The 13,838-nt window shown below is 51.5% G+C and overlaps 1 protein-coding gene across 1 annotated transcript in view; it reads left to right on the forward strand.

The window, feature by feature from the left end:
* Nucleotides 1–13,838, forward strand: part of CCDC14 (coiled-coil domain containing 14) — a 128,724-nt gene that overhangs the window by 96,665 nt on the left and 18,221 nt on the right. Inside the window, exon 12 of the mRNA XM_085647310.1 lies at nt 456–588. Coding sequence (XP_085503436.1) covers nt 456–588 — 133 coding nt within the window. The remainder of the gene's footprint in view (nt 1–455; nt 589–13,838) is intronic.

The raw sequence follows: 13,838 nt of genomic DNA on the forward strand, positions 1-13,838 counted from the left end.
GGATCAAGACCCCATTCTGAATCTGAGGCTAGGAGGGGTTCAAACGTGACATTAAGATCTCCCGCAATAATCGTGCCCTTCGTACTGCCGTAGGTATCCATAAGAGTATCCAGAGTGGCCAGAACTTGCGACCTTTTCCCCTTTGTCCCTCTAAAATAGAGGTTAAAAATAACCAGGTCTTGCATCGAGACCAGGGGCAACCTAACTAATTGCCTTTGGTCAAATACTATACCAGAAAAGTAAAACTCTGCAATTTTGCCTGATCCACAGAGATGTGATGAGACATTTTTACATCAGACGTATTTTATGTAGTACAGTGATACAATACTGCAAAAAGGATTTTGGGAAATCTGAGGTCCTGCACTTTGTCTTGATAAATGTAGAAACTATAAATTGTGTTAACTTCTGATTTTTAGTTTGTATAATCTTAAAAGATTTTCTTAACTTTTTTTCAGAAGTGGAAGAGGCCTTGACAAAAATGAAGAGCATTCAGTTTAAGTTGGAAGCTTCTGAAAAGGAGAACAATATTTTGGGCATAACATTACAACAGCGTGATGCCGAAGTACACCGACTGCGAGAACTAACCAGGTAATGAATGTATGTATGTTGTATTTACATAGTATGAACCTAGCCGATAGGCAGGTGAGTGCTTTACAAGCTCCAAAGCAAAGATTTCACCAACGTGTGATTGGAGTAGTAGTTATTTTCTTAGACTGAAAGGGCCGTAGTATCAAATAGTCTTGACAGCGGCTGTCAAGACTATTTGATACTGAACAGATGATGCTGTTTGTGATATTTCTGGAATAAACCTGAATACTTCACTACAACCAAAATCTGGCCTGACGATTTTTCTTTGGATACATGTCAATTATGGACTGATATAATTGTGGATACTTAGAAGACGCTCCTTTTCTATAAGTAGTAACTGTTTTGTGAATAGTGGCCTGGAGCGGTGGACCACGGAGAGTTGAGCATCAACACCGAACTGTGATTAAATGGTTTGAACTGTAACAAGTGCACACTGATCTATGCCTTCATCGCTTGTGCTTCATTGTGCTATCATTTATTTAAGATGTTCACATCCGCCAACAGAGGAGGCAGAATGAGAGATGAGTTTGAGCATTAGGTTGTCTGTGAAAAAATCTTTAAACTATCTGAAGGTTAGTTCTCTTTGTGTTAACTTTTATGTGTTGGTTTAAAGTTTAGCCGGGTGATGGGGTTGGTAAAGTGGTTGGTCCAGCATAGGGTCATGTGAGGCTTGTAGTGGAGGGTTGTTGATGTCAAAAATATGAGGTGCAGCATGTGGCGTTTGGGGAATGTTGATTGAAGAACATACTGTGCCTCAATGAAGTTAAGTAGGATTTATCTTATTAGGTCTCGCTGAGTCAGTGCGCATGCGCTGCTCGGAGAGACATTTAGTAGGTGAGTTTTCAAAGTGCTGCTGGCTGGCCTAGCGCTTGCGTTCACGCGAGCATGCACTCGCGCAGCCGGCAACTTTCAGCGCTCGAGGTGCCATCTGGAGCTTTCACTTTTTCCGCCGTCGCGCGCGTCAGTGATGTGACGTCATCTGCTGTCAAAAAGCTAATGATGTCAGTTCCGCTCGGCACTGTGGTCAACCAAAAACCACGAAAATATCTACAGCGATTCAGGTCAGAGGCACACTTACCTCGGTCCCACCAATTCACTGTTTTGAGACCGAAACAGACCCAGAAATAATCACATTTCGCAGAATATGTTTTGATTAACATTTTTAATAGTTATACTTATACTTTCGGACGATGTGCCCTTGACCCGTGTCCTTTTAACACTTAATTTTTTTTGTCTTTCCGACAGGAAGACACAAAAGCCCATTACGTAGCGCCAAACACAACAAACCACTACAGATGGGCTGGTTCTACAGCTGCAGACTTCAACTTTGTAGCATTTTTTTCAAATATCAGAGCAAGTAGTGAAGCTAAAAAGAGAGTGGGTACCCTTCACAAAGCCTTTGGCGCCGCAGCAAGCACCGCTCCAACTTAGCATTTTCGGCTGTGCCCAAAACTCATGCAGATGTGCTTGCACGACATTTAATCAGCAGGCACAGCCCCGAAGCCCGTCTCAGATTTGTCTCCGTAATCTCTGCCTAGGCGCCAATTCGGTATGCGTTGCTGTTCCTGGGCAAATTACAGTGTTACAGTCTTTGATGTTTTCCGTGTGATTAAGGGTTCCTGTCACGAATTGTCATGCAAAACAGGACATTCTGATATTAAAGGCACAGTTTGTGGGTGTCGTTCAGCAGAGTTTAATACTGTTACATATTTCATCTGCATTCCTCGTCCTGTTGGGTCAGGTTAATATTTGTAAGGGTCACTCCCACGGCGTTTTGCCTGCGGGAGCGAGCGGACGTGCTTCAGTGTCTTTGATGTTTTCCGTGCGAGCGCACATGCTTCAGCACCTTTGATGTTTTCCGTGTGATTAAGGGATCTGAAAGAAACACGTTAGTTAGATTCCTCACCTTAGAATATCCCCAGGCGTCAGACTGGATCCGGAAGATTTTTCGTCAGCAATACCCCTTGCGCGTCGCTAGGCGTCGTCTGCGGCTCCGCGTCCGTCATTGGCGTCGTGCGCCGGAATGACGTCGTCGGAGTACTTAGACGCCGCCCTCGCGCGCTGACTTCAGTTCTTCTTTTTTCCGCGCCAGTAAGCGCCGATCCGGGAGAGCTACCCCTGTTAGTCTTTTTTGACTAAACCTTTTTGATCCTTTTTGATCCTTGTCAATCGACATCTGGTGCCGGTAGGATGCCTGGGTTCAAGGCTTGCGATGATTGCCATCGACTGATGTCGGTGACCGATCACCGCCGCCGGTGCCTCTACTGCCTAGGCCCCGACCACGACGCGGAGTCGTGTCCCGATTGCCAGGCGTTGACTTCGAAGGCTAGGCGGGAGCGGTCCCGCAAGCTTCTCCACTCGGCTCCGCGCCCTGCGCGATCCCGGTCCAGGAGGAGGTCCAAGGATCGGTTGCGGAGCCGCAGCCGACGCCATCATCGGTCGTCGGGCTCCAAGTCGTCGGGTAAGTCCAAACACTCTAAGAAGTCCAAGAGACGGCATCGCTCTTCGGATTCCCCTCGCGGGTCGCGCGACACGGCCGAGGGTCCGGGTGGTTCCACCCCCGCGGCTCCGTCGGAGCCGCAGGCGCCGCGCAAGTCCCCATACCCTCCGGTCCCTGGGACTGACGTGACGCCGGCGGAGGTCAGTGCCTTCCTCTCGGCCATGAGGAACTTGGCCCCGCCGTCGACGCCCGCTGGCGCGCCTTCGGGCCCCGCGGACTCGACTGGGCGACCTCGCGCGCCGGTGTCTCCGGCCCCGGTGCCGTCGACGACTCCGGTCCCGACGCCGCAGGTCCCCGCGGGACCCATGCCTGGGCCCCCGTCGACGCCGGTCGACCTCGTTACGCCTCCTCCGCCGGCGCCACGCTGAACCACCTACACCGGCGCCGCCGACACCCACACCACCGGCGCCGCCGACGCCGTCTCCACCGGCGCCGACTCCGGGCGGTGTCGTACCCCGGTTTAGCCCTGTTCCGGACCCGGCGCCGAGGCGGCGTCCGTCGACGCCGCATCCGACGCCTCTTGAGACTCATTATCTCTACTGTCCGGCTCCGATCGCTCCTCCTCGTTATCAGGAATCGGATGACGGGGGCGACTGGGAGGGGTTCGAGGACCCTATGGCTGTTCAGTCGCAGCTTTCACAGGACTGGGCAGACGAACTGGGGGAGGCCAGTAGGCTGGATACCTCGCCGGACACTGGATTCACCTCTCCTCCGACTGTGGCTTCGGAGGAGGGTGCAGCATTTTCCGTGGTGCTGCGCAAGGCGGCCGCGGCCCTCGGGCTTGAGCTGCCTGCCGTGGCTGTGAGGACTAACATCCTCACTGAGGTGCTTCAAACAGCCGCAAGCTCCACTGAGCCTCTGCTGCCGTTCAATGAGGCCCTCACTGACGTTCTGCAGGGCACCTGGTCCAAGCCCTCCACAGTTCCTCCTGTGGATAAGAACGTTGCCAGGCGCCACCGCCCTGCTCCGGGCGACCCCAGTTTTCGGTCTCAACACCCCACCCCCGAGAGTCTGGTTATCCAGGCCTCTACCTCCCAATCCTCCTTCCCGACCGCTCCGCCGGACCGGGACTCCAAGAGACTCGAACAGTTTGGCAAGAAACTGTTCTCTTCCCTTAGTTTGGGCCTGCGGTCTTTGAACGCCGCATGTCTCTTGGACCGTTACTCCCACTCTCTGTGGGATGCGGTGGAGGACGTGCTGCCCCTGTGCCCGGAGGAGGCCCGGACACGTCTTTCCCAGGCTTTGGCCGATGGGAGGGATGCAGCGCGACACGCCATTCGCTGTGGGCTTGACACAACGGACTCGCTGTGTAGGGCGATTTCCACCACGGTGGCGCTTCGACGTCACGCCTGGATGCGGTCCACGTCATTTTCTGGGGATGTCCAGAGCACCCTCATGGACATGCCTTTTGATGGCACTCGCCTTTTTGGTGAGAAGGCGGACAGTGCGCTGAATCGTTTCAAGGACTCCCGGGCTACGGCCAAGTCCTTGGGCCTCTCGGCCCCGCGGGCGCACACTTCCGCTTTTCGCCCCTTTCGTGGCCAAGGAAGGGGCGCCTCCTCACGTCAGCCTAGCCACCAGCCGCAGAACCAACCTGCGCGCGGTCGCGGACGTGGTTTCCGCCGAGGCGGTTCTGGTGGACGACGTGGTCAGCCCACATCCACCCCGGCAGCATCTGCCTCCAAGCCTTCCTAGTCCGAGCTTTCAGGCCCATTCCACGCCAGTGGGCGGCAGAGTTCGCCATCACCTGCTCCACTGGCGGTCCATCACATCGGACAGGTGGGTGCTGCAAATCGTCCGAAGGGGCTACTCCCTCCCCTTCGAGACGACCCCTCCAGCCATGCCACCGTAGCACCACCGTATCTCGGGGGATCATTTGAATCTTCTCCACGAGGAAGTTTCGGCCCTCTATGCTAAGGGGGCCGTCGAGCGCGTTCCGAGCCCAGAAGTAGGTCGTGGTTGTTATTCCCACTACTTTCTGGTTCCCAAGAAGGGCAAAGGGAGCCTACGCCCTATCTTGGACCTCCGGAATGTCAATGCCTTCCTCCGGAAGGAAAGGTTCAAGATGTTAACTTTGGCTCAGGTTCTAGCTGCCCTAGACCCTGGAGACTGGATGGTAGCGTTGGACTTGCAGGACGCATATTTCCACATCCCCGTCCTGCCGGCCCACCGGCGTTACCTGCGGTTCACGGTGGGCCAAGAGCACTTTCAGTTTACCGTGCTCCCCTTCGGCCTCACCAGTGCCCCTCGGGTGTTCACGAAAGTGATGGCGGTGGTCGCAGCTCATCTGCGCAGATCAGGGGTTCCAGTCTTCCCCTATCTCGACGACTGGTTGTTGAAGGCGGGCTCGCCCCAGACAGTCGTCTCCCACCTCCAGACTACGGCGGATCTCCTGCATTTGCTGGGATTTTCCATCAACGTGCCGAAGTCACACCTGAGTCCCTCTCAGAAGCTCCTCTTCATCGGAGCGGTTCTCGATTCGGCGCAGTTCCGGGTCTATCCGCCGGAACAGCGGGTCCGGGATATACAGGCCCTGATTCCCATCTTTCGGCCTCTATCCTGGGTTTCGGTCAGGCTAGTGTTGCGGCTTCTGGGGCTGATGGCCTCCTGCATCCTACTAGTGCATCACGCCAGACGGCGCATGCGGGCTCTGCAGTGGGACCTGAAGTTTCAGTGGGCCCAGCATCACGGCAACCAGTCCGACCATGTCTTGATCTCGGAGGGCACTGCACAGCAGTTGCAGTGGTGGCTCACGGACCGCGAAGGGCCTCTCCCTTCCCCAACCGGAGTATGTCGTAGTGACGGATGCGTCCCTCCTGGGATGGGGTGGCCATATGGGAGAGGCGGAGATCAGAGGCCTCTGGTCTCCGGCGGAGTCTCGTCTCCACATCAACCTGTTGGAGTTGAGAGCGATCCGACTTGCACTGAAAGCCTTCCTTCCCTCTGTCAGGGGAAGTGTCGTGCAGGTGTTCACGGACAACACCACCGCCATGTGGTACTGCAACAAACAGGGCGGGGTGGGGTCGTGGACCCTTTGTCAGGAGGCCCTGCGCCTCTGGACATGGCTGGAACACCAGGGCGTCACCCTAGTGGTTCAACATCTGGCGGGCTCTCTGAACGCCAGAGCAGACGAACTCAGCCACCGGTGCATGATGGATCACGAATGGCGTCTGAACTCCGAAGTGTCGCAAGGTCTCTTTCAGCAGTGGGGAGAGCCTTGGTTAGATCTATTCGCCACCGAAGAGAACTCGCAATGTCAGCAGTTCTGCGCGTTGGAATTTCCAAGGTGGCACTCGCTCGGCGACGCTTTTCGTCACGAGTGGAGTTGCGGTCTGTTGTACGCCTTTCCGCCTATACCACTTCTGCCCAGAGTGCTGAAGAAGATCAGGCACGACCGGGCCCAAGTCATCTTGGTGGCTCCGGATTGGGCACGAAGGTACTGGTATCCCGAGCTACTCAGTATGTTGACCGATCCTCCGATACGTCTGCCCCTTCGGGAGGATCTTCTGTCGCAGCAGCAGGGGACGGTCCTCCACCCGAACCTGTCCAGCCTCCAACTCCATGCGTGGAGATTGAGCGGCGGCAGTTGATGCCATTTGACTTGCCTCCTGAAGTCTGTGATATCATTCTGGCAGCCAGGCGTCCCTCCACAAAGACGGTATACGCCTGCCGGTGGAACAAATTTGTGGCATGGTGCACATCAAAGGCTGTGGATCCCCTTTCCGCCCCTCTTTCTGAGGTTCTACTGTTTCTTCGTTCTTTGGCCCGGCAGGGCTTTGCCCTGGGCACCCTGAAAGGTTATCTTGCTGCCATCTCTGCCTTCTTGCGGCTTCCTGATCAGCCTTCTCTTTTCAAGTCCCCTGTAGTTACGCGCTTTCTAAAAGGCATTACTCACACGTTCCCTCCTGTCCCTTTTGTAATGCCTCAGTGGGACTTGAATCTTGTTCTCACATTTCTAATGTGTGCTCCCTTTGAGCCTCTTCATAATTGTCCTCTTCGTCTGCTGACGCTTAAGACTGCTTTTCTGGTAGCCATCACCTTGGCTAGACGGGTGAGTGAGCTCCAGGCTTTATCTTCAAAGCTTCCTTCTCTCTCTGTTCATCCGGACAAGGTTGTCCTTCGGCCTCGTCCCTCCTTTCTTCCGAAAGTGGTGACTCCATTTCATCTTGGGCAGTCTGTCACCTTGCCCACCTTCTTTCCGCCTCCGCATCCTTCCAAAGAGGAAGAGAGGCTCCACCGTCTGGACCCAAAACGTGCGCTCTCCTTTTATTTGGACCGCACAAAGCAGTTCCGGGTGGACGACCAACTTTTCGTTGGATACGTGGGTGCTAAGAAGGGGAAAGCTGTGCACAAACGGACCATCTCTCGGTGGGTCGTTTTGTGCATCAAAATTTGTTACTCCTTGGCAAAAAAGGACCCTCCTGTTGGGCTGCGCGCCCATTCTACTCGGGCCACAGCGGCTACTGCTGCTTTGGGACGGGGTGTCCCTTTGCAGGACATCTGTCAGGCGGCGACGTGGGCTTCGCTACACACGTTTGCCAGACATTACTGTCTTGACAGCCAAGTCCGGAGGGATGGCTTCTTTGGCCGTTCTGTCCTCCAGGACTTTCTGGTGTGATCTTGGTTCGCAGACCCACCACCGAGGATGGTATTGCTTGGGTATCTATTCTAAGGTGAGGAATCTAACTAACGTGTTTCTTTCAGATGAACAAGTTACTTACCTTCGGTAACGATGTATCTGTAAGAAACATTAGTTAGTTAGATTCCTCACAGACCCACCCATCCTCCCCGTTCTGCGAACTGACATCTAGGGTTAAGGTTGTCCTTTTCAGGCCCCTAGATTTCTTTTTGGCACCAGTGTCGGTCTCTTGCATGGCTCTGCGTTCCTGGCGCGGAAAGCTATGTACAAGAACTGACGTCAGCGCGCGAGGGCGGCGTCTAAGTACTCCGACGTCATTCCGACGCCAACGACGGACGCGGAGCCGCAGACGACGCCTAGCGACGCACAAGGGGTATTGCTGACGAAAAATCTTCCGGATCCAGTCTGACGCCTGGGGATATTCTAAGGTGAGGAATCTAACTAACTAATGTTTCTTACAGATACATCGTTACCGAAGGTAAGTAACTTGTTCTTCCTGTCACGAATTGTCAAGCAAAACAGGACATTCTGATATTAAAGGCACAGTTTGTGGGTGTCGTTCAGCAGAGTTTAATACTGTTATGTATTTCATGTTTTTTTTTCTTCAAGCGCTGTATGCTACGTTTCGACTCCACTCTATGCGCCTTGGGAGGTATAGAGAAGTCGGTGATGGTGACCAACAATTGTAACTGCCTATAGTCTAGTGCTTTGTTTAGACGATTTTCTACAGCGCCGTGCACTGCAGCTTCAGGGTGCTCCATTCCACTCCAGGTGCTCAGTCTTGTGCGATTCCATGCAGCCTATTAGTATTAGCTTGTAGTTGGAGCATCCTCCAGTGTCCTAAAAATCACAGTATTATCAACGTGCAGTAGGGGCATAGCTGCCATTGGTGCAGCGGCACCGGGGCCCGGCGGACCCTGGTACTTGCTGTCTTTTACTACCCCAACACCAGCAAAGGGGACATGATCCTTTCTTGCACCATGCCCAGGGCATCCTTGCTATGCTGCTGACTTCCAACATGTATCTGACAGCTACAGTCATCAGCCCAAGTCACCTGCATCCTCCAGCTCACAAGAGCCAACAGCTAGAAGTGCCTGCAGGATCGCACCGATTTCACCACTACCCCATCCCGATACACACTCCGTTCTCTCCTCTGCCCCCGTCCTCTCGGATCCCTGCAGCGCACCTTCATTTTCTGACCCTCTCCCCACTTCCTCTCTCCTCGGCCTTCTCTTCGCCTACCCATTCTCTCCCTCTTCCCCACTCATACATTTCCCTTCCTCTCTCCCCGTCTTCCCCCACTCCTTCGCCTGCCCTCCCCATTGCACCCCCGCCACCCCTTCTTGTTCCCCACCCTCCTCTCCTACCTGCTCGCCCTGGAAATGCGCAGAGTAATTTAAAGCTCTTTGTGGCCTTTAATGCGCTCTCTCTTTTTATCGACTGCTTTTGCCTCCATGTCACCGTTTAACATTAATCTCTGCACTAACCTCCTTCTCCCCTTCATCTTGCCGCCCTGCTCTCTCCACTCTCACTTGTATTGCTCCATCTTTCTACATATCACTGCATCATGTCTCTCTCCTTCCACTTCTTCACCTATTCCTCATTTACCTTCACTTCTTCCTCTCCCGCCGCCTTTCTCCATCCTCCTTCTTTTTTTACGTCAAGCCAATTTATAAGCGCCTACCTTCAAGCACACGTGGTTAAAAAAAACTTGTCCAGCGCAACTACCACTGTTAAACAAAATGTGAAGGTTGCTTTGTCTTCTTTGTAAAGTTTGTAAACTCGCAGCTTGTATGCTGCATGGCTAACCACTTATAAGGTCCCAAAGGCGAGACCTATTGGCTATGCCAATGCTTGTTTTTGTTAATGCTAGAGTTGTCTGGGAGGTTTAAGTTTCCGTGGATGTTTGTGTGGGTGTGCCTGTTGGATGAGGTAGTAAGGAGGTCCGAAAATGTGTCTGGGTCACTGTAATTCTTGTCTTTCTCTGGGAGACCTGTAGATGAAATGAATGGTAATGGGCTGAGTTGGGTGAAGTGGTAGTTAGCAAGTTGTATTAGTGTATGGATTAAAACTAACAAATAGACTATTTTGGCTGCTGTTTGGCAGAATAGATTTGATTCTTTCTGAAATATTTGACAAAATCTCTTTAGATACTTTCTGTATATAAATTGTGCAGTTGCTTTTAATCTGCTAGTACCGTTTAATACTTTTCCCTTTTTCTCGAATGTATAGGGATATCTTAATGTTCTAGGATTAACCACTTTTAGCTGTGGAAAACGATGTTTCCACAATATCCTGAGATAAAGTGAAATGCTTAGAGTGGACTTTCAAATGCAGTTTTAGATCTGTATTTTAATAGAACTTTTTCTTTTACTGGGTCACCTCTACAGAGATTGTTTTTGTTTAGCTTGAAATCCTGGAAGGGGCGAGCTTGGAGAAAAGAAAAATCAAAAGTAGGACAGAATAGTTATGTGGATGAGTAGTTGGGCACTTCAGATCATATTTTCAATCCCAGAATAGTTATCCCTAATATTCACTCTTTGAATTGGGAGTATATTTTCCTACCTCCCTACGCTTTGTATCTTGAGGAGAGTTCTTCTAATTCCAGGTACTTCTTTCTGACAAATGTTTAGTCCCTCACCATCCGTTGTACCTCAAAGCCTTGCCAATACTGAGTGAGATGGCAAATGCAGTCCAAGTATTCGAACAACTCTAATAGTGTCTTGGAGGAAACGATCAGTGGTTTCCCAGCCTGCTTAAAGGAGGAGGTTTACCCAACTGAAAATTGCCCTATGGAGCTCAAAAGGGCGCCTTCACAAACTGATGAAAGCCTCATGGAGAGTGTTTTTCTAGTCTTGAACCATGCTCTATTTGATGACTATAAGAGCCATGGCCCAGCAATGCCATCTGTATTGTGTGGGGTAATATAAAGGAAAACAATACATGTTCCGTGAGTGCTTACCTGTAACTCCCTAGTGAACACATTTTTGTTAAGTTGAACTTGTACGTCTCGAGAGATGAGAGAAGAGAGTGAGAACTCACTGTAAAATGGGTTTCCTATCGACATGCCTGTATGCAAAGCAAAACATCTTATGTTAAGTGAATTTGTATAGTACATGTCCACCTTTTGTTTGGCCCTAAATCCAGGAGAGGAAAAGTCACTTATATTAGTTCTGGGCTCTTGTATCCTACCCTCATTTCCTTCCCACATGTTAGTATTGTGACTGCACAGCCTGATAGCTTAAGGAACTCGAGCTTATATGACAAAAAATGTGCATTGCATTGCATGCATTGCGTGCATGATGGCATGCCTGCTGTGGCAGCTTCTAAGTCAACAGACAACGGGCTTCTGGTGTCTTCAGATGACTCTACTTGTATGAGTTTGCTAACAGGATTTTCAATTATAAAGTTGCCACCACACTTTTAAGGGCCTGATTACGAGGTGGTCGGTGTATTCCGACCCGTGTATAGACCCCTGTTTACACACGGGATGGAATTGCAAGTTGATATGTATTTAATGCATCCGATAATTATCTGATGTGTTAAATACCTCAACTGTCATTAAATTTCGCCAGGTCAAACCTGCCAAAAATGTAATGGGGGAACATCACACAGTATTTACTGTACAATGCAGATTTTTGAGCACTAGAACACCAAGATCTGCATGTTATTCCCCACCAACTCCTAATAGCCGCTATTTATTACAGCCGATAATTAAGTCAGTGGTATTGTAATTTATCAGGTGCGATAAATAACGCCAAAACTCCTAATCGGGGCCTGATGCAGGAGAACAGCTCTTCTGCATTAGCCACGCTCCATAGTAATGAATGTATAAAAGAATGTGGCCCTTTCCATAACGTAAGTTATCTCTATAGACAATTCAACAATTTTTTGGTAAAGCTCAGAATACTTAAAGAACCTCCCCTTAATGAATCTAGAAGGAAATACACCAACTAACTTTATGATGAAAAAGATGAAATTAAAGAATTTCTTGGTGCCTCACCTGATCAGCCCATCATGCTGCGGTGATTGGCTTTGATTTGGATTTTAGAGGTAGGTGTGGTTACATTCCTTTTGGCTAACTGCAGAGATCTAGAAATGTGCTATGCTTTGCAGTGGATGGAAAAGAGGTGCCCCCCTCCTTCCACTATTTTTTTTTTGTTTTTGTTTTTTGAAACCGTTTATTGCAATCTCAAATATATACAAGTATGGGCCTACAACCTTCCGGCCGGCCGCTAAAGTGACAAAAGCACATGACATACATACAATAAGGCACTTGGCTTTGCATAGACGATAAAGCAGGAGGTATCAACAACGTGGGCCACATAACTCTGAACCCACAATACGGTTTCGTTTTCTACAACACAACAACATAAAACCACACCCGCAAGGCAACCCACGATCAAAAATGACGACATGTGCTCCTCAAGTGGGGAACCCCAACCATCTAAAGAAATCCAGAGGGGGGGAGGGAAACTGATCCAGGACTGGGAGAACAATGTGCCCAGGGCTGAGGGAGGGGGTCAACTATGGGGATGGAGCTGGTGACGCGGGAGGCAACAACGGCGGCTCGCAAATACCCCCGCGGTAAGCGTTCCAGGGGCCCCATATCTTCACCCATGCCCCAGGCTTACCCCGCGCCACATATACCACCTTTTCTGATGGATACATCTGCCAGTGGATTCCTCACCTTGTGAATATCCCCTGCGCCAGCAACATTCGGAAACTTTTGTAGCAGTCCACGCCGATGGGGTCGAAGATGACGTCACAGAGGCACGGCTCCGCTCGCGACTCCACTGACGTCACCGGCTCCATAAGAAGACCTCGTCGGCGTGATGACGTCAGTTCCCTTTTTTCCGCGCCGACGACGCCAACGGATTTCGGGAATCGTTACTGGTAGCTTTACCTGTTACTTTGTGTTTATTCCGAAGTTTCTCTGTCTTTCTTCGAGAATGTCGGCAAGGAAGTCTGGTTTCAAGCCTTGTCATGAATGTGGCAAACACATGTCCATTACTGATCCGCATGACGACTGCGTTTGGTGTTTGTCATCGGACCACGATGTTGAAGGATGTTCGTGTTGCAGGAAGATGAGCTCAAAGGCTCTTAAGGAAAGAGAGGCAAAGCTCTTTATCGCCCGGATGAAGAGAAAGGAGAAAAGAGGTAGAAGAAGATCCAGGTCGAGGTCGAGGTCGGCTTCCAAGTCGACGTCGGGACATGCTTCAAAGAGCAAGAAGCATAAGAAGAAAAGGAGGCATTCGTCTCATCACAAGGCCTCGACGTCGAAGTCTAAATCACCTGCTCGGCGTCGAAGGGAGTCAGTGTCTCCTTCTCCTGTTCCGGCTTCGCCTCCCGTTCCATCTTCTCCTGTGTTTTCTCCGGCTCCGGCTGATTCGCCGGTGCCGGCGTCCTCTCCGGCGCCGATGGCTTCTCCAGGTCCTGCAGGTCCTTCGGCTCCGTCTCCGACTCCGGCCCAGGATGAGGATGATCAGGCTCCGGGTGAGTCTGTGACGCCGCAAGTTCCACCGTCGGCGCCGGCAGGCCCGAGTCCGGTGTTACCTGACCAGTATCCAGCTTTCCCTAATCCAGGTCAGGACCCCTCGCAGTATCTCAATGCGATGTATGGGGTGTTCTCACGGGCCATGTATTCCTCTGGTGCACCTATGGGTCCGATGGGTCCGATGGCTTTTAATCTGGGAGTGCCGCAGGTTTATCCTCAAGCACCGTTTATGCCTTTCTTCCCAGCGGCGCCGTCTTGGCAGATGCCGGCGCCGAAGACATCGACGCCGCTTCCCTCTTCACCGGCGCCGACTCGACTTCGTTCGACGCCGGCTGCTCCAGCTGATCCACGTTCGACGCCTCTGCCGGCGCCGTCGGATTCGATCACGGCGCCGCCGACGCCGCAGGTGCGGATCCGTTCCAGGAGAGAGGCGCAGAGAGTGCTGGAGGAGAGGAGCTATCTTATGGATGAGGCTGAAGAGGGAGAATTAGTCGAATCAGATGAGGTGTTTGACGAATTGAAGGAGGCAAGTGGGTTGGATTTGTCTCCGGAGTGGGAGATCACTCCTCCTTCAGATGAACCTTCTAAGGACGTGGCTCCTTATCATGCTGTGA

This window comes from Triturus cristatus, chromosome 3_2 (assembly GCF_964204655.1).
Source record: "Triturus cristatus chromosome 3_2, aTriCri1.1, whole genome shotgun sequence".
In the NCBI taxonomy this organism is placed as follows: domain Eukaryota; kingdom Metazoa; phylum Chordata; class Amphibia; order Caudata; family Salamandridae; genus Triturus; species Triturus cristatus.